At 36.7% G+C, this 23,901-nt stretch overlaps 1 protein-coding gene across 20 annotated transcripts in view; it reads left to right on the top strand.

Annotated features, from left to right (window-relative positions):
• Nucleotides 1–23,901, top strand: part of PHF14 (PHD finger protein 14) — a 247,910-nt gene that overhangs the window by 34,855 nt on the left and 189,154 nt on the right. For all 20 annotated transcript variants that reach the window (XM_035253747.3, XM_078342675.1, XM_078342674.1 and 17 more), the window contains one exon: nt 8,134–8,278. In XM_035253747.3, the coding sequence (XP_035109638.1) occupies nt 8,134–8,278 (145 nt within the window). The remainder of the gene's footprint in view (nt 1–8,133; nt 8,279–23,901) is intronic.

The raw sequence follows: 23,901 nt of genomic DNA, 5'->3' as shown, positions 1-23,901 counted from the left end.
GGAATTCTTCTCTAAATCACTCTACACATTGTATTAAGTGGCTTCCTTGAACTCCTATTTATAGACGGCTGTGGGAGTGAATGAGCACCCTAACTGTAACACTTTTTCATTTGGTCAACAGACTTTTATTAAAAATCTACTATTTGTCACCGTTCTCAAGGAGTTCACAATCTTTGTCCTCAAGGAGAAATATTTAGAGAAATATTTTTATATCCTTAGACTTGGGAAATGACAGTTTTCCATTCTCCTTTTTATCCCTTTACTCCTTTGTTCACAGGACTGCTGAATGGTGCTGAGTGGATTATGAAAACAAAGGACACCTTTCTTTCAACTTGGTTAGGTCCATATCCACATTAAAATGTAGGCCTTCAGAATACCTTAGAGCAGGGCAACAAACAGCCTGATGATTTTCTCAAATTTGTAGAGATTCATTTTAAAGATTAATTCCTTTACCAGTTGTAGTGCTCATCATCTTTTTGCTCACTAAATCTTTGCTTTATGTGTATGGGACATACACATAAGTATGAACTATTTTTACATATGTTTAGTAATTAAGTTCTCTCTACAAAGAAATGGAAAAAAAAACCCAAACATTTCCATCATAAAACAGACATTTTTATAATAAAACTACAGTAATGACTCAGTGTTTCTACTTGAAGTTCTGCTACTGAAAGTTAGGTATATCCATTGATCTCAGAGATGCATCTTTCAAGACTCTTCAGTCAAACACATTTGTGTCTCTTTGTCTATGTGTTTTTGTATATGTTTTTCTTCAAAAGAAAGATTGAGTTGTTGTCTTACATGTAGATGTATCTGTTACATCACATGTAGAACTGTAATTATTAGTTGTCATTTCTGTTAATGTGTTTATAGTCACCAAAATTTATTTCTTTACCAAACACTTACTTTTTTCCATATCATTGAAGTAAGTTAAACTGATATAAATTTTTTTTTCTCTTATGCTTTATTTGTTCTTTCACATTTTTCTACCTACAAATTTTATATAGCAGTGATTATCTCTTTTGTTTTGCTTAAAAATACGGCGATCTTCTTACCAGAGTTATCTATAGCAGGCTGTGAGGTTATCAGTGGAGATGAGACAGCAGTTTATATTTGGATTATAAACATTGCTTAACTTCTCAAACCGATATATTATATGAAAAATGTTGCCTGCCTTCAGTGCCATTCTAATTCTTATCTTTAAAGGAAAGTTGTCATTTGGGAAATAGTATAATATTTTTAATGAGATAGGACAGGCACTTCCATTATTGTCAGTGCTGTCTTAAAGAACCAGGCATGGAAAAATCTAATTGTTTGGATTTAATTTAGGCATGCATTCAGTTTATTTTACAGCACTTAGTACTCTATAGCTAATGAATAAGTTTACTTTTGACAACTTCACTTCTTCATTTTTATTAGGTTGATACTCTTAGAAGTAGTCTAGCTAATGATGGAGGCAGCGTGGATTAGATTAACGTCAAAGTGTGGGGAACATCTGCATATATTTAGAAATTTGCCATGTAAAATGTGTACAGTATTTGTTTATTAAACCTATACTTCGTTAGTACTGCTGAAGAGGTTGTAGACTAATGTTTATGATGCATTTAAAGTCTACATGTTGTTTAGTTTTTTTTCTCATTAGAAGACACTTTAGTAAATAATGGGACCTTTTTTTTTTTTTTTTTTTTTTTAAGATTAAGTCTTGTTCTGTAGCCCAGGCTGGGAGTGCAGTGGTGTGATCTCGGCTCACGGCAACTTCTGTGTCCCAAGTACTGGTTCAAGCAATTCTCTTATCTCAGCCTCCCCAGTAGCTGGGATTACAGGCATATGCCACCATGCTCAGCTAAATGTTGTATTTTTAGTAGAGATGGGGTTTCACCATGTTGGCCAGGCTGGTCTTGAACTCCTGATGTCGTGGTCTGCCCACCTCAGCCTCTGGGATTACAGCTGTGAGCAACCATGCCTGTCAATAATGGAACCTTTTATGTTTAGGTTAGTAGTCACAAACACAAACACATTCCAGAAATGAGATTCCAAAGCACTTAAAAGTGCACATGTAGAAGAGATCATAAAAAGTTAATTTTTCTCTTAATTTTCTACTTAAAAGCTTGAGTCATTTTCCCCACAACTCTATTATTTAAGCTCTACGGTAATTTTTTGGTGATTTTAGTTATTTAAATTATGTCCCTCAAATTAGATAATTACATTTTAATTAAACTAATTGTGACTATTATATATTTAGATTTCTTATTTTTATGATCTTGATTTTGTAAAAAGATGATTAAAGCTAGTCCTTGTTGCTTGTGGCCAGTGTTTGGGTTTTAATCTTCCTGGTTATTTTAGCTAGTTATAATTTCTGTATCTATACATAGTTAAGTATATATTTGATTATATTTGAAGTTTGATTTTTCCCTTTTTGTTTTCAGAAACTACTTTGTAGAGATAGCTGAAAATGTAGTTTTAGAAGTTCATAATAGAAATATATAATTATATATTATATATTATATCTATATAATTACACCATATTTAGTTTATAAGCAGGCAGACATTTTTCTTGGCTGCTAAGTTTATTTGTAGCGAAATGATGACCTGAAACTTTCATAATTTTGAAGTTTATTTTGAAGATATTTATTTTAGCAGGGCCCTCTTATAATTATTGCTCTTAATTGCTTTAACATACCTATGCTGCAGACTCTGAAATACTCTAGAGCAGTGATTCTCAAATTGTTGGTTTTTTCTTTTTTTTTTTTTTTTTTTTTGAGACACGGTCTCACTTCATTGCCCAGGCTGGAGTATAGTAGTATGATCTTGGCTCACTGCAACCTCCACCTCCTGGGTTCAAGCAGTTCTCCTGCCTCAGTCTCCTGAGTAGCTGGGACTACAGGTGCATGCCAGAATGCTCAGCTAATTTTTGTATTTTTAGTAGAGATGGGGTTTCACCATGTTGGCCAGGCTGTTCTCCCAACTCCTGACCTCAAGTGATTCACCCGCCTTGGACTTCCAAAGTGCTGGGATTACAGGCATGAGCTACCACAGCTGACTTCATTTTAAAATTATAAAAAAAGTTTTTTTTTTTGAAACAGAGTCTTGCTTTGTTGCCCAGACTGATGTGCAGTGGCGTGATCATGGCTAACTGCAACTTTGACCTCCCAGCCTCAAGCAATTCTCTCACCTCAGCCTTTGGAGTAGCTGGGCCTACAGGTGTATAATCACATCTGGGTAATGCTTTTATTTTTATTTATTTATTTTTTTTGTAGAGAAAGATCTCACTATGTTGCCAAGGTTGGTGTCAAATTCTTGACCACAAGTCATCCTGCTTCAGCCTTCCAAAATGTTGCGATTATAGGTGTGAGCCACCACACGTAGCCCCTTTACAGTTTTAAAAACTATTGAGGACAACCATTAACATTTATGTAGATTATATCTGGTGATATTTACCATTTCAAATTAAAACTGAGGAAGCACACAGATTGTCAAATCCCATTTCATGTAGTGTCTAGAAAACTTCACGTTACTCCCATAAGAGAAAGAGTGAAAAAAACAATGTCTTAGTATCATGAAAGTAGCCTTTACCTTGTATACCTGCTGAAAGAGAGTTCACTGGACCACATCTTCAGAACCGCTGCTCTAGAACTGGGCATTAGATAAACTGCATTTTCTGCAAATGGCCACCTGTTTTTGTCAATGGCCTTATGGTATTTTTTGAATTTAGTACAGTCTGAAGAATCCCCTTGAAATACGGTTATATGTCTTTTTCAGCCATTAATCTTGCAGCTTTGAGATTCCTTAACATCATCTTGCCCTTTAGTTTTCTGAGGTATGTTTTTTTGGGGAAGGCAGTATAGTATTTTTAGAAATGGTTCCCATTTTCAAGATTTTGAAACTAAACTTTCGGATGAGAATTAATACATGACAAAATTATGTCAATAGAAGTGGCATTTTGATTTGTAAAAGAAGAGCTCTTTTCTCACAGAAAATATTTAGTATCAGAGACAGTTTGGATTTTGGATTACTGCCTTTTAAATGTCACTTTATGTTCTTTGCTGAGTAGAATTTTATTTTCCATTAAAGCCTCCATTAAAAGTATTAGATGTCATTGCCATTAAGAAATTCACCTGATTTTTGTGAATTAAAATGCACAGATTTTACCAAAATTTATAAATGTCCACATCTATTTGGGACTTCAGACTTATTAATCAGTTGCCTTTTTACACATTGCAAAGTGAAACAAATTGCTCTGAGTCCTAAAAAGAAGTCAGTTCTGTAACATTGTGTAAATATTGAGATTCATGAGTAATAATCTTTTCTCAGAACTTAGAGAAAGCATAATTGGTCAAGCTTTTTGGTATAATTTTTTCTTTAGGACAATAGGATTCTTTTAATTTTGATTTTACAGGAAGCATGCTGGAATTTTCTTGTATTAAACATGAGATTTAGATAAAATTTAGCCTCTTGTATATATCATTTACAGTCATACATGGAATATATATATAAATGAACAGTAAGCATATTTTAGAGCCTGTGGAGAACATCGATCAGTATTATCATTTTTAGGGGAAGTTTTAAATCCTGATGGAAAGAATAAAATAATTTACTTTAAGTAACGATTGGTTTATTCATGTAGTATCATTTATTCTGATAATTTTATTGATTATGTTAAATTATTCCATTATATTAAAGTTATTTTCTAGGTGGTACTTTTTACCATTCAAAACCAATTTTTCTGATTTCTATTTTTACCTAAAACCGTATTTTAGAAATTTTGTTAAAAACTTCAGCTTAACTACTTCCTCTAAAACCTTGAAAGATTATATGTGTCTTCAGAAATATACTAACAACAGCTGATAATAAATCAGTTTTGTACTGATATTATAAGTGTGCTTAAACCTATGTTTGATCTGTTAAAAGAAAAGTGAGATCATTTTTTTTAAGGAGGGTACATTAGATTTTCCCATTGAAACACTGTCTGCCAGCAGTTTGGTTAGGGAAATATCGTAACTAACTTCCCCTATTTCCCTGTTTGCCTTACATTTCTTTCTTTTTTTTTTTTTTTTTTTTTTTGAGATGGTGTTTCGCTCTTGTTACCCAGGCTGGAGTGCAATGACGCGATCTCGGCTCACCGCAACCTCCGCCTCCTGGGTTCAGGCAATTCTCCTGCCTCAGCCTCCTGAGTAGCTGGGATTACAGGCACATGCCACCATGCCCAGCTAATTTTTTGTATTTTTAGTAGAGACTGGGGTTTCACCATGTTGACCAGGATGGTCTCCATCTGTTGACCTCGTGATCCATCCGCCTCGGCCGCGAGTACAGGCTTGAGCCACCGCGCCTGGCCTTTGCCTTACATTTCTATTAAGAGTCTCAAGTCATGAGGATCAGAGGGCCAGAAACATTAGTTAATGTTGTTTTCTTTGCCTCTAAATGATAATAGATTTGGAGAGAAATTGCCGTAGAGATATGATTTAGTAATTTCTGGTTTTTCTGACCCAAATGGAAAAATAGGAAAATGGAATTAGAACTGTATCTTGATACAACTTTTTCTGACACTTAGAAATTTACTTGTTTCCCATATGGGTAAACATTTTTTCCAGGGCTGATTAGTTATAATTCCACCGGGGAAATTATTGCACAGTCCACAAAGACATGTAGCATCCTAACTTTCAAGCTCAGATTGTTTGCTGTGTCATTTTCTAGTCTGTAATTTTTTTCTTCAACCTAGATGTGATATTCTAAGGAAAGACTCTTTTGGACTTAGCATGGGGGTAATATTTGAAGTAGCAGTGCTCATTGAGGCTCACAACTTTTCTTTGGGGAATCCAAGGAATTATCAGTTGATGTTCCTTTTTTTGGACCACCGTAATAAGAGGTACAGAGGAAAGGAAAAGGGAATGAACGTTTATTGAGTATCTTGTTTGTGCCAGGAACATTCTTGCCATGTATTGTTAATTCTTATAACCTCATGAGGTAGATACTATTTTTATCATTGCCATTTTGCAGATAAAGAAATTACATCTTCGAGGTTTAGTAGCAAATAAGCAAGAGGTGAGAAAGAAACTTAAGAATGTTTGATTTTAAGTAAACTTTGAAACATGACTAGCAGTATGAAAATCTGGACAGTTTTTTGTTTGCTTACTCTGGTACTATAAAACCAGATGACTTTTTTTTTAGGATGTCTTCAGTTTTATTTGCAAGCCATTTGTGAGCCCCAAAGCTATTTTGTTTGGTTTTATAACAAAGAGAAGCAAAATATAGGACTTTAAAATACTAGAATTCTTAAGAGAAATGATACTGTATTCTTGTTGACTTCTGCATTCTTTTCTGATTTGTTTCACAAATCTGCTGTTGTACACAAAATATATTGAAGGGATTATTGTGACCTTCAAGTGTGTTCAAGTGTCACTTATAAATTGCTGTTGAAATGATGTCTCCAAATGTTATTTTTGGATATTGATTGAGTTTAAAAGAATCTAAAAATATAAAAATAATAAAATATATGAAATATATTGTGAAACAAAATAAATTTAATGAGTATGGTATGAAACTAATTTATTAAATTTATTTCTGAATATTGTTAGGTTCATAAATAAAAACGTATGGCCACAAGTACCATCTTTTATTATATGTAATGTTAAACATAATCTATTAAATATGCAAGAATCATTTTCTGGTTAACTTATTTAAAGTTAAAATCCATAATGCAGGTTTAAATTAAAACAAGCAGATCCTCTTTTTCTGAAAGTTTATCTTTAAATATTTGTTTATTAATATATCTTTTTGTTTCTTTCTTTCTTTTTGAGACAGGGTCTTGCTGTGTGCCTCAGGCTGGAGTGCAGTGGCACGATAATAGCTCGCTGCAGCATTGAATTCTCCCACCTCAGCCTCCTGAGGATTTGGGACTAAAGGCATGAATCACCATGCCCAGCTAATTTTAAAATATTTTGTAGAGACAGGATCTCACTGTGTTGCTGAGGTTGGTTTCAAGCTACTGGCCTCAAGTGGTCCTGCCTCAGCCTCCCACAGTATTTGGGATTACCAGTGTGAGCTACTGTGCCCATCCTCTCTTTTTATAGTATCACTAGCTAATGTCTATATTACCAGTTTACACTACATATTTCTTAATAGAAACCTAATTAATAGAGTACTCTGACCCTCCTAGCAGCTAGTCAATCTGGATTCTTTTTCAGATTATTTTCTGTATCTGTGTATATTCATATACTTAGGCAGGCTCTCATGGATCTTACAGTAGTTTGATAACCCTGTAATTTCTGAATTCCCCAGAATTTAAAGGAGTATAGAGTACTTAAGTCTGCCATCACATACACACTTGCTTGTATGTTATTTTGAATTGATTTCTTCCTATTTTGTATATGTGTGTCTTGTCTCCTCTAGGTAGGATTGTTAAGTTTCTAAAGTGTAAGAACCATGTCTTATAGTTTTAAAACAAATGTATAGGATCAATGATTACTTTGATTACTTGTGGATTCATTTTTCCTTTCTCCTAGTTTTTTTTTTTTTTTTTTTTTGACACGGAGTTTCACTCTTGTTACCCAGGCTGGAGTGCGATGGCGCGATCTCAGCTCACCGCAACCTCCACCTCCTGGGTTCAGGCAATTCTCCTACCTCAGCCTCCTGAGTAGCTGGGATTACAGGCACGCGCCACCGTGCCCAGCTAATTTTTTGTATTTTTTAGTAGAGATGGGATTTCACCATGTTGACCAGGATGGTCTCGATCTGTTGACCTCGTGATCCACCCGCCTCGGCCTCCCAAAGTGCTGGGATTACAGGCATGAGCCATTGCGCCCGGCCCCTTTTCTCCTAGTTTAAGGAGAAAAGCACAATGGCAAAGCAGATGAATGGTTGTTAGTTGCATGCCTGCTTTTTCAGATCCTAGAGGATAGATAGAGAGTATGGAACTTGCAGAGAAGTGAAAAATTAAATAAGAGGGTGTCATAGGGTTCTTTGACAAAGAGGTCAAATATGTATTTCTTAATAAAAATGTACTTTGAAGTTAGTAAAATAATGGAAAACAAGGCATAAATTTGGAAGTGCAGAAAATAATGTTTAAGAAAATTTTAGTGATTAATTTTTTTTACTTTAAAAGTGATTTTCTGATGTATGTTAATATTTTAATATTAGGACTCGCTGATTCTTGAGAAGAGTCAAAACTGGAGTTCTCAAAAAATGGACCATATTCTGATTTGCTGTGTTTGTCTGGGAGATAATAGTGAGGATGCTGATGAAATAATTCAGTGTGACAATTGTGGCATTACAGTCCATGAAGGTAATGTTGCTTTGTTTTCTCTCTTTTTAGAAATGGCTGATTGTGGCTCTTTTGCCTTTGAGCTAAGGTTTTTCTGCTGTATTTCATGGTGTTTCAGTTGAAATACTAAGTTATGAAATTATGGGTGCCATTTTTAGGTTATCTTTTGTTTTGTTTTTTTTTGAGACGGAGTCTCATTCTGTTACCCAGGCAGGAGTGCCATGGCACAATCTTAGTTCAGTACAACCTCCACCTTCTGGGTTCAAGCGATTCTGCTGCCTCAACCTTCTGAGGAGATGGGACTATAGGTGCCCTCCACCACACCTGACTAATTTTTGTGTTCTTTTTTATTTTGATTTATTTATTTATTTTTCGAGATGCAGTCACGCTCTGTCGCCCAGGCTAGAGTGCAGTGGCGTGTTCTCGGCTCACTGCAACCTCCGCCTCCCAGGTACAAACTCTTCTCCCGTCTTAGCCACCATGCCTGGCACTGGCACTAGTGCGCACCACCATGCCTGGCTAATTTTTGTATTTTTAGTAGAGATGGGATTTTACCATGATGGTTGGGCTGGTCTCGAACTCCTGACCCCATGATCCACCCACCTTGGCCTCCCAAAGTGCTGGGATTATTTTTAGTAGAGACAAGATTTTACCATGTTGGCCAGGCTGGTCTCAAACTCCTGACTTCAAGTGATATGCCTGCCCCAGCCTCCCAAAGTGCTGAGATTACAGGCGTGATCTGTAATCTACACCTACCTAGCCCCCAGGTCATCTTAATTAAAAAAATATTTTACACTGCACGTACCTAGCCCCCAGGTTATCTTAATTAAAAAAAAATTTTAAATAAGAAAATAGAAATATTGTATGGAAGTCAGTATTTCTTTGAAGGTCAGTGTTATGATATTGTATTTTATGGTACTATTTAGTTCTTTTTTTTCAGTTTTTGAATTTTTTTTTTTTTTTTTTTTGTAGAGACAGGGTGTTGCTATGTTGCCCAGGTGGTTCTGGAACTTTTGGGCTCAAGCAATCTGCCTGCCTCTGCCTCTCAAAGTGCTGAGATTACGGGCATGAGTCAGTGTGCCAGGCCTTATTTCCAGTTTTTAAAAATTATTTCTAGTTTTTAAATAAAATTCAGAAGTAGGAAAAATTTGACTATTTTAGTCTGATAGAAAATATTCTTTAAAAACTTCTATCAGTTTTTTTTATAGCTTCTTCTTTTGTAGTTATACTTTTTTTCTTTTTGAGACAGAGTCTTGCTCTGTTGCTCCAGCTGGAGTACAGCCACATATTCTCAGGTCACTGCCACCTCTGCCTCTCAGGTTCAAGTGATTCTCCTGCTTCAGCTTCCCGAGTAGCTGGGATTACAGGTGCCCGCCACCAAGCCCAGCTAGTTTTTGTAATTTTAGTAGAGATGGGGTTTCCGCATTGGCCAGGCTGGTCTTGAATTCCCGGTCTCAAGTGATCCATCCAACTCAGCCTCCCAAATTGCTGAGTTTACAGGTGTGATTGACTGTGTCTGGTTGACAGTGTGTATTTCTTAAGAACAGGGGACTGGGCGTGGTAGCTCATACCTGTAATCCCACCACTTTGGGAGGCCAAGGCAGGTGGATCACCTGACATCAGGAGTTCAAGACCAGCCTGGCCAACATGGTGAAAACCCATTTCTACTGAAAACACAAAACTTAGCTGAGTGTGGTGGCTCATGTCTGTAATCCCAGGTACTCAGGAGGCTAAGGCAGGAGAATCACTTGAACCTGGTAGGTGGAGATTGCAGTGAGCCAAGATTACCTCTGCACTCCAGCCTGGGCAACAGAGGGAGACTCTGTCTCAAAAAAAAAAAAAAAAAAAAACCAAACCAAAAAAGCCAAAAACAAACAAAACCAAAAAAAGGGCATTCTCTTATATAACCACAAAATTACCAAAGTCAAGAAGTTAGCATTGATGAAATACTGTTAACCTAATCTACAGATTGTATTCAGATTTTGCCAATTGTCTCAACAATGTCATTTCTAACAAAATAAAATCCAGGATTATGTATTGCATTTAACGGTTATGTCTATTTAATGGTCATGTTTCTTTAATGTGAAACAATTTGAGTGTCTGTGTTTTATGTTACTGACATTTTTTAATATAGACCAATTTTTTTGTTTTGTTGTTACATATGATTAGATTTGGGTTATATGTTTTTGGCAGGAATACCATAGAAGTTATGTAGTATTCTTGGTGCATTGTATTAGGAAGCACATGATATTTATTTTTGCAGTTACTGGTGATATTACTATTACTTTTCTCAGTTTTGTTGGCATAAGCCTACCAATTTAGAATACTGGTAATACTATTTTGATCACTTGTTTGAGACAGTGTCTTTCTGTTTTGTCTGTGGTAAAGTCATTATTTTTTCTTACCAATTAATTATTATTATTTTTTAAAATTAGGGTTGTGACTACCAAAGAACAGTATTTGTATGGCTTTTCTCTCACCTGCCTTTCTGGTATTATAGCTCTTGTCCCAAGTAATTCTGGGAGTCTGCTGGGCTTGTGGGACTTGGCAGGATATGTGATTCTCTAGCTAATCCTCTTGTCTTCATGTGGAGCTGTCCTTTCTTGCTGCTAACACTTGCTGTGGGAATATCTCCTGTTATTGTTATTAATTAATTTATTTATTTAGTCATGCTTGTTGAGTACCTTCTATGTGCTTGGTATTCTGTAAACTTTATGCACAGGAGATAGAATGTACGAATTGCTGACCTGGTGGAACTTAATGTCTGGACAGACAGGCAGTAAACAAACCAATTAATGTCTCTCAGGTGGTGGCCCAGATTCTGAAGAAAAATGAAGTAGGACAAGGAGTATAGGAATGCTAAGCCTGAGGGTGGTTGGGTGAGTTGCCAGAAGTTTGTATTTATAAAAGTTGATAAGGAACTTGGCATGGTGGCTTATGCCTATAAATTCTAGCACTGTGGGAGGCTGAGGTGAGCAGATCACCTGAAATCAGGAGTTTGAGATCACCCTGGCCAACATGGTGAAACCATGTCTGTACTAAAAATATAAAAATTAACTGGGTGTGGTGGCATGTGCCTGTCATCCCAGCTACTCGGGAGGCTAAGGCAGGAGATTCACTGGAACCCAGGAAGAGGAGGCTGCAGTGAGCCAAGATTGCACCAGTGCACTTTGGCCTGTGTGACAGAGGGAGACTGTCTCAAAAAGTTGATAAGGGAAGTCCAGTCCGCTCTGATAAGAGGATATTTGAGCAGTGAGCTGAAAATAAGGAGTAAGTCATATAAATCTATCAGGAAAGAGCACTGCAAGCAGAGGGAGTTGTGAATGTAAAGATCTTGGCCAAGCAGAGTGGCCCACACCTGTAATCCTAGCACTTTGGGTGGCTGAGGCGGTGGATCACTTGAGGTCAGGAGTTCAAGGTCAGTCTGCCCAACATGGCGAAACCCCGTCTCTACTAAAAATACAAAAAATTATCTGAGCATGGTGGTACGTGTCTGTAGTCCTAGTTATTCAGGATACTGAGGCAGAATAGCTTGAACCCAGGAGGTAGAGGTTGCAGTGAGCTGAGATTGAGCCTCTGCACTCGAGTCTGGGCAACAGAGTGAGACTCTGTCTTCAAAAAAAAAAAGATCTTGAAGTGGTAACATGTTTAGAGTGTTTGTATAATGTTACAGAGGTTTGTATGGCTAGAACTGGGTGAGAAAGCTGCTTAATGGTGGGAGTAGAGATTGGAGTAATTCAGCTGGGGTTTTGCAGATTATGGTACAGATTTTAGATTTTATTATGATGCATATAGAAAGCCATAACATGGATTTTGAGCAGAGGATTAATATGGTTTGATTCATGTTTTGGAAGGATCACTCAGAGTGCTGGGTGGGAGCAGACTGAAGTGGCTCTAAGGTGGGAAACCAGGAAACTATTTAGGAGGCCATTGCAGTTATCTAAGAGAGGAATTGGTTTTGAGGAGATAGTAAAAGTTTGGTTTTAAACTGTGTTTATGTGAGATGTTAGGACTGGAAATATAAATTTGGGACTTACCAGCCTGAAGATGTTATGAAAAGATGTAAGGCTAAATGTTTGTAACAAACATCATCCTAGGGCCATAGAGGACATGGAGAACACATAGCCAGTGAGATATGAGAACCATGGGTGATGACCCAGAGAAAAATGTTTCGAAAAGGTAAAGTCAGTAATGTGTCAAATAGTGTTTTGAAGAGTGGGAAATCACCCTAATTCAATGCTGGACTTCAAAAGCACCACCAAGCAAGCTATCCCAAAGGTTATTGGGAAAAAAGCTAACTGATAAAATGTTTATATCACATGGTTCATTAAATAAATATACACAGAAGCAAAGGAAATGATAGAGGATAAGTTAATACATTTACGCTGGGGTTTAAGTAGGATAGAAGGACCGTACTGCCTAAATTCTGGGGTACATTGTGTTTACATCTTTTGCCTTATCAGCATTCTTTGCCAGTGATGCGGTTGTGAGAGCTAGAGCCCACATGGTAAGTGCCATGGGCCAAAGATACACACACTTTTAGGAAGATACAGGAACAAGTATGCCTGGTCATGGCGTTAGCTTTCCATCTGCTGGACAGTCATAGGTGTTATTTGTATTTGTTAGTCAGTGCACAGACTAGGTATCACTAATGTGTAGCCACATTAAGGTCTCACAAATACTGAGTTCTAAGTATCTCATGTATATTTAATGTATTCTGACTCTTTGGTGCCTTTTGCATATTTGCCTCAAGAATATTAGATAACTCTTGGTCCCTTTTTGTCTGTATTTAATGTATACATGCTTTGCTTACTTTTTATCTGTACCTAACACATACAAGCTTAATCTCATTTAGTTTCTCTTTAGTGGAATTTAATATCCTTGAGCAGAGCAAATTGAGAATATATCATTGAATTCAGTAATATGATACACATTTTAATTGAGAATATATCATTGAATTCAGTAATATAAGAGTCATTGGCCTTCTTGAACTGAGAGAGTTCAAGTGAGAATAAAAGAAGGGAAAGTGCAAAAAGTGATTAAATGGAATTCCTATGATGAGTGTTTATATAAAGAGAAGCCAGGAGATGGAACCTTAGCTAAAAGGGATATGAAATTGTTGGAGGATTTTTCTTCTTCTTTTAGATGCTGTATTAGTTATCTGCTGTTTTGGAACAAATTATCTCAAAACATAGCAGCTTAAAGCAACAAACGTTTATGATTTCACATGATTTCTAAGGGTTAAGAATCTGGGAGCAGTTGGTTGGGTTGTTCTGGCTTAGAGTCTCATGAAATTGCAGATCAAAGCCATAGCCTGGGCTGTAGTCACTGCAAGGTTTGGCCTGACCTGGAGGATTTACTTCTAAGCTAAGTCAAATAGTTGTTGGTAGGCTTCAGTTCTTTGGTGGCTGTTGACCAGAGACCTCAGTTTCTTACTACATGAACCTCTCTTATAGGCTGCATAAATGTCTTCATGACAGGGCATCTGGCTTCAGAACAAAGAGAAAGAGATGGAAGTAATTGTATCAGAATGCTAGTATATTTTATAATCTAATATTGGTAGTGCATATAACCATTTCTGCCATATTCCGCTGTTCAACCCTAGTCAGATGTAGGTGGGGACAATCTAAGAATGTAAATACCAGGAGGCACTGATTATTAAGGGCTATCTTAGAGGCTGCCTAACACAAGTGCAGAGATTATATAGCATGTTGTATGCTGATGGAAGTGACTCAGTGGAATGGGAGAATTGATGATATAAGGAAAATAAATAAGGAAAGAAAAGGGAACAATTGCAGGAACAGAGGCTTTGAGTGCAATATTTGAGGGAATGAGATCCAATATCAAGTGGAGAGATTCAGTAGATAAGAGTAACCATAGTAATTAGCGAAAAAAGGATATATGGTTCCAGATGTAGGCAGGTTGTTAGATGTGGTGGTTGGAGCATGTGTAAGTTATATTTAAAATGCTTCGTCTTTTCTCAGTGAAATAGGAAGCAAAGCCATTAGCAGAGAGTGGGGACAGGGAGGAGTTAGAGATTTGGCGAGAGAGAGGTATGTAAAATTTATTCATATGAATGAATACGATATTAGTGGTAATGAGAAAAGTAAACATGGTTGTATGTATGTGTATTTTTCTTCTCCAGGTGTGGTTCAGATTCCTGGGAGCAGGTAAAGAATATATTAACTCAGGAGTAGCAGCTGCTCTGGCATAGTTTGTTATATGGATCACTGATGATCACAAATATGTTACTACTGCTGCTTATATCCATGAATATTGCTGATGTGTGATACAGTCATGATGGGTTCTGTTAGTTTTGGTGATTCTCTACTGATGCTGAAGGCACTGTCTCTATTTTTCCCTGCTTCATTGTAATGCTGAGTACCATCTCTACTGCTTAGATCATTCTTAGGTCTACTTGTTAGGTTGTGGTCATTGACTAGGGATGTATTCTTTGAGGCCAGGCAGTAGTTTTAAGTAATTGAATTGGTTGCTAACATTTAGACATTGGGAAATCTTACACATTCAGTATTTCAAGCTTCTTTTGTAAAGTTCTGGCAGCACTAGGATTTGTTGTTGTTGTTGATGATGATGATGTTTTCAAAGTGATGGAGTGTCCCAGGCTTGCCTCAAACTCGTGGGCTCAAACAGTCTTCTTGTTTCAGCTTTCTGAGTAGCTGCGGGTAAAGGTATTAAAGGCATATGCCTGGCCTTGCAGTAGTTTTCACTTTCTTCTAGCACAATCTGCTGGAGCTTAATAAGGCTGCCCCCTGCTAGTAAGGCCTGTGGTCTCCAGTTCACCATAGTCCTCTGTCAACCCACTTACTCGTTTTTATTAGTTGCCTAGTCCCTGGAGGTATTTGAATATATAGTTCCTCATCTGCTTTGAGTGTACTGTCTCTTCTTGTTGATACTTGGGGCTTCTGATGCCTTGCGGTCTCAATGTCTCACATGTATAATAGTAAGCTACTCTTTTACTGTAGCTTTTACTTTAGGGCACAAGATTGAGTCCACTGGGGACCAGTTCCATGTAAATTTCAAAATGAACCTTGCTCTCTGTTCTGTTGTTTTTGAGTTGTGTTTTGCTCCTTGGACTCTTAATTTAGGATGAATTCATTACCAGTAGATTCATTGTTCAGATGAACATAAATTTCTGGAAGAGTACAACATTAGTCTCACTGACGTGCTTACAGCTATTACAAGTTCATAATAGGACCCCTGCTTCAGAGGCATATCCTCAGTAATAGAAAATCTACGTTCTTTCTAAGATAGCTTTGATTTTCAGAAATATTTAAAAAGTCTGAGTCAAGGCAGACAAATAAGATGATCAAGCTGAGTGGTAATGCCAATTAAGTCAACAGGATGTTGTATCTATATAAAGTCATGTAACAGCTCTTCTTGTGTAATTGATTTAACTGGCTCTGATGGCAGTCCAAGTTATAAATGTTTTGAGATTTTGGTAATGAATACTCATTTAATTCCTAAAACTAATTTATCAGAATTGGAGACCTATTTTATTATAGAGAAGGAAGAAAGTTAGATAAGGAGAGGGAATTGTTGCTCGGGCGTATGAGGCTTTGTAAGCTTTTGGAAAGCTAGCCTATATATGACTCACAAATAGGGAACCTGAATAGTTTTTCACCTCTAAAGAGGTGAATCTTTATGTTGTATAATTAATTCGTTGGTAGTAATTTGAATTCTGTGAACTTTATATATGTTCAGAGTAAAGATGCAAATTATAAAACAAGGTCAAAAATAAATGTTGACTTAAAAAAATTATGCTCCTATTTTCATTCTTTTGTATAAATCATTTCCCATTTCCCTTTTTAATTTTGGAGTTTCTGCTGTATTATTGATTTTGTATGTTGTATGATTGGAGTTTCTGTTGTATAATGTGGAGTATCTTTTCATATGTTTATTTGCCTTTCTTTTTTTTTGAGATGGAGTCTTGCTCTGTTGTTCCCGCTAGAGTGCAGTAGTGCGATCTTGGCTCACTGCAACCTCCGTCTCTCAGGTTCAAGTGATTCTTGTGCCTCAGCCTCTTGAGTAGCTGGGAATAAAGACACACACCACCACACCCAGCTAATTTTTTATTTTTAGTAGAGAGAGGGTTTCGCCATGTTGGCCAGGCTGGTCTCGAACTCCTGACCTCAAGTGCACTTTGGGATTACAGGCGTGAGTCCCTACACCCAGTTTCATTTGCCTTTCGTATATCTTCATGGATGAGGTGCCTCTTCAGATCTTTTGCCCATTTTTAAAAATTGGATTGTTTTGTTAAGTTTTAAGAGTTCTTGTATATTTTGGGTAACAGTTCTTTATCAGATAGGTCTTTTGCAAATATTTTCTCGCAGTCCATAGCTTTTCTTTTTATTCTCTTTATATAGTGTCTCTCACAGAGTAGTTTTATATTTTAATAGAGTCCAGCTTATAAATTATTTTTTTCTGGTTGATTATACTTTTGGTCTTATACCTAAAAAGTTGTTGCTATGCCCAAGGTTATCTAGATTTTCTCCCATGTTATTTTCTAGTTTTATAATTTTTTTAATTATAAATTTTCTTAATTAAAAATTTAAAAATTTTTATAATTTGCATTTCACATTTGGGTCTATCAACCATTATGAATTAATTTTTTTGAAGAGTATAAGGTCTGTCTCTGAATTCATTTTTTGCATGTATGTGTTTAGTTGTTCTGTCACCACTTGTAAAAAAAACTTTCCTGTACCATTGTATTACCTTTGCTCCTTTGTCAAAGATTAGTTGACGGTATTTATGTGGGTCTTTTTCTGGGCTCAGTTCATTCATTGACTGACCTATTTGTCTCTTCTTTGATTACTACATTGTCTTGATTACTGCAGCTTCATAGTAAGTCTTGAAGTTGAGTAGTGTCACTCCTTTGACTTTTTTTTCTTTCCTTCAATATTATGTTGGCGCTTCTGGATTTTTTGCCTTTCTCTGTAAACTTTACAATTAGTTTCCAATATCTACAAAATTACATGCTGGATTTTTGAGCGGGATTGTGTTGAATAGATCAAGTTGGAGAGAAATGACTTCTTGACGACATTGAGCTGTTTTATTCATGAATATAATAAACATTTATTTAGGTCTTTGATTTTTTTTATCAGAGTGTTGGAGTTTTCTTCATAGAGATCTTGGCAATATTTTGTTAGATTTATATCTAAGTATTTTGTTTTTTTGGGGGGTGCTAATGTAAGTAGAATTTTGTTTTTAATTTCAATTTCTACTTATTGATTGCCACTATATAAGAATGAAATTGGCTTTTATATATTCACTTTGTATGCTACAGTCTTGCTATAATTGCTTCTTAGTTCCAGGAGGGTTTTTGTCCTTTCTTCCAGATTTTTTGTGTAGACAGTCATGTTATCTGAAGCAAAGATAATTTTATTTCTTCCTTTCCAATGTGTATATTTTTATTTCCCTTTCTTGTCTTATTACCTGTTGTTGAAAGCAGTAGTGACAGAGGATATCCTTGCCTCATACCTCATATTTGTGGACAAGCTTCTAGTTTCTTACCATTATGATGTTAGCCATAGGTTTTTTGTGGAGTTTATGCAGTTGAGGAAATTACTAGTTATTTCTGTTTGTTTTTTTGTGTGTGCTTGTTTTGAAACAGTCTCACTCTGTTGCCCAGGCTGGAGTGCAGTAGCAAAATATCAGCTTACTGCAACCTCCACTTCCTGAGTTCAAGTGATTCTCCTGCCTCAACCTCCCCTAATGTGTATCATTTTAAAAGGTACCTCAAGATTCCCATGCAAGAGATGGGGATGATCATCCTTTGAGAGACATTGGTTTAGAAGAAAGCAAACATGGGGAGACACAGAGAACTCTACAGTGTGGATGATGTCATGCTGGAGCTTAGACAGCCACAGGCATAGGTCATGGGAGGAGCCAGAGCAATGTAGAATAAAGTATGGTTTCTGGTATAAGGCAAGTATCAGATTCACAGTGAGATTTCTAAAAATTAAGACTTTTTATTCCTCTTAATAATGGTGAGGGCAAGCACAGGAAAGAAGAGGAAAAAATGAAATGCTGATGACAAAGGTAATGGTGTGAGCGCCAGTAGAAGGTTAGTGGTCCATGCAGATGGAAGCTTGGGTAGTATTGCTAAATAGATGTGCCTCTTCTTACTCCAGCTCCTCTAGTGTCTTCAGGGGTGATTTTTCTGAAGTGCCTATCTGTTTATATTATTCTCTGCTTAAAATCATTCTGTCCCTTAAAAATGAAGTTCAATAATAGCAAGACTCTCTGAGATCCCATACCCTGATCATTTGAATGACTTGTCTTTTTCTCCGGTGTCTGGGGACTTTCATATATGCTTTTTCATTTACCTGGATTCCTTATGTTCCACAAGTATGACCTAACTACATAGGCATTAAGCCAGTGTTTACCAGTTTTCTTTCTATTATTTGGAGATTTGAAAAACCTTTTTTAAAATTTGATTTAAGATTTTGTTGTGTATATATTAAGGTATACAGTGTGTTGTTGTAGGATAAATACAGATAGTAAAAAGGTTACTGTAGTGAAGGAAATGAACATATCCATCATCTTACATAATTACCCAATTTTAAAAGTTTACTGAGTCTATCCTTCTGCAGAAATTACCCATTTTTTTGTTATTGTGACAAGAACAGCTAAAATCTACATTGAGCGTGAATCCCATACACAGTACAAGTTTATTACCTTGAAAAATCTTGATTAAATTTTAAAAAAAATTATTAGTAACATATAAGTAGATGTGTAAAATAGTTATGCTGTCTGTCTCAACTCTACTTCTCTTTGCATAGGGAAAGAGAAGTGATGGTTAATTACTGTTAACAACTTGGTATGTATCTACCCCATCTGCCCCTCGTATTTTTCCGCCTTGTGTACAGGGTTTTTTTTTGAGATGGAGTTTCGCTCTTGTTACCCAGGCTGGAGTGCAATGGCGCGATCTAGGCTCACTGCAACCTCTGCCTCCTGGGTTCAGGCAATTCTCCTGCCTCAGCCTCTTTAGTAGCTGGGATTACAGGCACGCACCACCATGCCCAGCTAATTTTTTTGTATTTTTAGTAGAGATGGGGTTTCACCATGTTGACCAAGATGGTCTTGATCTGTTGACCTCGTGATCCACCCGCCTCGTCCTCCCAAAGTGCTGGGATTACAGGCGTGAGCCACCGCGCCCGGCGTGTACAGGGGTTTTTAAACTTTATTTTATTATGTAGATATATGTCCATTGTAGAAAACATCAGTATAAATAAGCTAAAAAAACATCAGTCTAAATAAGCTAAAAAAACATCTCCCGGTTGGGTGCAGTGAGTGGCTCACGCCTGTAATACAAGCACTCTGGGAGGCTGAGGTGGGTGGATCGCTTGAGCTCAGGAGTTTGAGACCAGCCTAGGCAGGGTGGTGAAACCCTATCTCTACAAAAAATAAAAAAATTAGCCAGGTGTGGTGTCTCGTGCCTGTATTCCCAACTACTTGGGGGGCTGAGGCAGAGGATCGTTGAGCCAAGGAGGCCAAGGCTGCAGTGAGCCAAGATTGCGCCACTGTACCCCAGTGTGGGCTATAGAGTAAGGCTGTCTCAGAAAAAGAAAAAGAAAGAAAAGAGAAAGAAAACATCTCTTATAAGCATACTACCTAGAGGTAAATATGTTTAAAACTTTAGTGTTCGTTATTCCAGGCTTTTTTTTTTTTTTTTGGCTTGCTCTTACACATACACAAATAGATATTTTAAATTTAATAACCAATATTATGCACACTCTTCTTCAAATCCCTATACCTCTATTATCACTATGGTTTCTCCACACCCCACAGGATCCATTTAGGTACCATGAGTTGCACTTGTGTTATAGCTCTTTTGTCTTTATTAATCTAGAACAATTTTTCTGCCTTTTTGTGGCATTCATGATATTGACATATTGAAGAATCTTAGTTTTTATAATGCCATGTTGAATGTCTCTCAGTCTGGATGTATTTGATTGTTTTCTTGTGATTAGATTTAGTTTAAAACTTTTTTTTTTCTTTTGGTAAGAGTACCGTATTAGTGCTAGTGTTTACTTCCCATTATATCACATCAAAAGATGTATAACGTGGCTGGGCATGGTGGCTCATTCCTGTAATCCCAGCACATTGGGAGGCCAAGGTGGGCGGGTCACTTGAGGTCAGGAGTTCGAGACCAGCCTTGCCAACATGGCAAAACCCTGTCTCTACTAAAAATACAAAAATTAGCTTGTAATCCCAGCTACTTGGGAGGCTGAAGGGCAGGAATCACTTGAACCTGGGAGGTAGAGGTTACAGTAAGCTGAGATTGTGCCACTGCACTCCAGCCTGGGCAACAGAGCGAGATTCCATCTCAAAAAAAATAATGTATAATGTCAGTTTATTGCATTATTGGTGATAATTTAGGTGGTGTCAACCACAAACCTTTTACTTTTGAGGGTTTTTTTTCTTTTTGTAGTTAATGAGAAATCTGTGGGGTACTAACTTTGAGACTTTACATATGCTATTCTCTGGGAACTTTCCACTTAATAGTTCTAGCATCCTTGTCAAAGTCACTGATTAAAGTTACACTGATTGCATATGTGGGCTGTAGGATGGAGATTTTCTAATTCTGTGATTCCTCCTACATTTATTAGGAAGCATTTACTGTGCAAAGAAATTCTCTTGCCCTTTTTTTCCTTTTCAGTATTACTGTGAGATGTGTTATAATCTATTATCTGATTGCTCTTTCTGATAGTTACCTTGTCCAAATTTGACCAGTGAGAGTCCTTTAAGCAGGCTCTTGTATATACACAAACACTTCTCTCTCTCACACTCCTTCTCTGTATCTCTCTCTCTGTTCTATCCACCATTTTTCTCTCTCCACCTTTAAATAAATGGGATAAACCCCAAAAATATTTTTCTACAACTTGCTTTATTTCACTCATCTGTTAATTCTATAATTCTTTTCATGTCAGTGTATGTAGGACATTTTATTCTTATATGTAATGGCTCAACCATAATGTATTTTTTTGTTTCAAGTTCTTCACTTATATATAGTGCTGACAAACATGTGCCATGTATATTTATGCAATAATTTCTGTGAGATAGATACCTAGGAGTAAAATTTCTGAGTCAAAAAATAAGTGTATTTAAACTTTTAAAAACCATTTCTAGATTGAGTACCAAAAAGGCTGAACTAATTACCAATAATGCACAAACTGCTTGATAACATTGCATATTTGTAAACTTTCTTTTATTCTTTTGGATATGATCTCTTTATTATGATGTGCATTGACCTTTTTATGACTGAAGTTTAGTATCTTGTGGCCATTTGCATTTTATTTTCTGTTACTTGCCTGTCATTTTCTTAGTCATTTCTCTTCTTTTTTCTTTTCTGGTGAAAACATATACATATATTTTGAATTAGCCAGCTGAACTGTTTAGATGATCCCGATTTTATTGGCAACATCCAAAGCATTGTAATCAGGAGCCAGTTGAACCTATGCCTTCTTCTCTCCATCAGGCTGAGTCAAGGTGTTGAACTTGGCCACATCACTGTCATAGAGCTCCTACACAGCCTGTTTGATCCAGTGCTTGTTGGCTTTAATGTTCACAATGAATACAAGTATGTTGTTGTCTTCTGTCTTCTTCGTGGCAGACTCAGTGGTCAGTGGAATCTTGATGATAACATAGTGGTCAAGCTTGTTTCTCCTGGGGGAGCTCTTCCGAGAATATCTGGGCTACCTCCAGAGTCTCAGTATCTTGGGCTGCTGGAAGGTGGGTGATGTATGGATCTTTTTTTTTTGTGGCTGTGGACACCTTTCAACACAGCCTTCTTAGCCTTCAAAGCCTTTGCTTTGGCTTTGCCTTTAGTAGGTGCAGGAGCTTCCTTCACTTTTGGCGCCATCTCCTGAAAAGCATATTTATTTCTTGGCCAGGTAGGTGGCTCATGCATGTAATCACATTACTTTGGGGGACCAAGACATATGGATCACTTAAGGTTAAGAGTTTGAAACCAGCCTGGCTAACATGGTGAAACCTTGTCTGTACTAAAAATACAAAATATTAGCTAGGTGTGCTGGCAGGCGCCTATAATCCCAGCTACTCAGGAGGCTGAATCAGGAGAATCGCTTGAACCCAGGAGGCTGAGGTTGCAGTGAGCTGAGATTGCACACCATTGCACTCCAGCCTGGGCAACAAGAAAGAAACTCTGTCTCAAAAAAAAAAAAAAAAAAGTAAAAGAAAAGCTTAGTCATTTCTTAATAGATTCTTTTTGTTTTTTTCTCATTGACTTACTGAAATTCTTTTTTTAATGTTCTTTGTTATATGTGTTGCAAATATTTTCCATTCTTGCAAATATTTTTTATGTTTTCCATCCTGTTTCCTTTAACTTTGTGCTTTTTTTATTGTTTATAATTTTCTATACAGTTAATATCTTTAGATTTTTTTTCCCCTAACTCTTTTGGAACAAGTTTTTAAGTTTCAAAATGAATTTTTATCTAAAACTCAATCCAAACAAAGGGAAATTTTTTTTTTTTTTTCCCCAATCAGTTTGAGCTTATGAGGTTGCTCAGGTTAGCCTTGAACTGATGACCTCGCCTTCGTGAGCGCCATGACCTCCGGCGGGAGCCACTTTGGACCCCCACAAAGAGAAATTTTTAAAAGTGTACTAAGAAGCTAGTGTTGCTAGAGTCTTCCATTTTTAAATTCAGGTGCTTAGAGTCACAGACTTCCGTATTGTAATTCAGCTGTTCAATTTTTAAAAAACATCTCATGGTTAAATGTGAACTCCATGAATAGTTTATTTAGAGAAAACTATTTGTCCCTCGTAATACATGAATGTTAAATAAAATGTGGAAAACAGAACAGAGAGAAGAAAAAAACATTTCTAATTGTCCTGATATCCAGACAGTCATAGTATTTTGTTGGATTTTCTTTTTATCTTCTTCTTTTTTTTCTTTTTTTTTTTTTGGAGAAATATGCTTATTCTCAAGTAATGGCATATGTAAAGTTTTTAAGATTTTGCTAAAAGGTTGTTTGCCAAATTTTGCTTATTGAATTTATAGTTGTATACTGTAATTACTTTTCAGAATGCTCATGTCATCTAAATCTCTTTTCATTTTGAAATTTGAGAGCTATAATGTGTCACCTAGTATAAATATCTTTGTGGCAAGATCTTCTAATATTAGGGTACTTCTGATGCTGTATCACTTATCCTGACATCCTGATTGCAGTGTGTCTGAAGGAAAATATCAGCTATATGTTAGTACGTGTCAGAAGTTAGGTAGTGTACTTACTAGTAGTTGCCCTCAGGTTTAGTTGCTAGTCATTAAATGACAGAAGGCTTATTAAGAGATGTTCCCCTCCTATTTATTTTTCAGTTTACTGTTAGCCTAGCCTAAGGCCATTTTTTGTTTTTTAGTGTATACAAAAAGACATCCTTAGGAGAGTTTATTGGATAGTAAAATATGTTCAAGTTATAACCATTCGGTACTTTACTTCTTTCATGCTTTAGGACAGGGGTCCCCAACCAGGTGGTACTGGTCCTTGGCCTATGAGGAACCAGGCCTCACAGCAGAGAGTGAGTGGCTCGTGAGCAAAGCATTACAGCCTGAGCTCCACCTCCCATCAGATCAGTGGCAGCATTGGATTCTCATAGAAGCGTG

Source organism: Callithrix jacchus, chromosome 11 (assembly GCF_049354715.1).
Source record: "Callithrix jacchus isolate 240 chromosome 11, calJac240_pri, whole genome shotgun sequence".
In the NCBI taxonomy this organism is placed as follows: Eukaryota; Metazoa; Chordata; class Mammalia; order Primates; family Cebidae; genus Callithrix; species Callithrix jacchus.
This window is presented reverse-complemented; position numbering and strand designations above follow the sequence as displayed.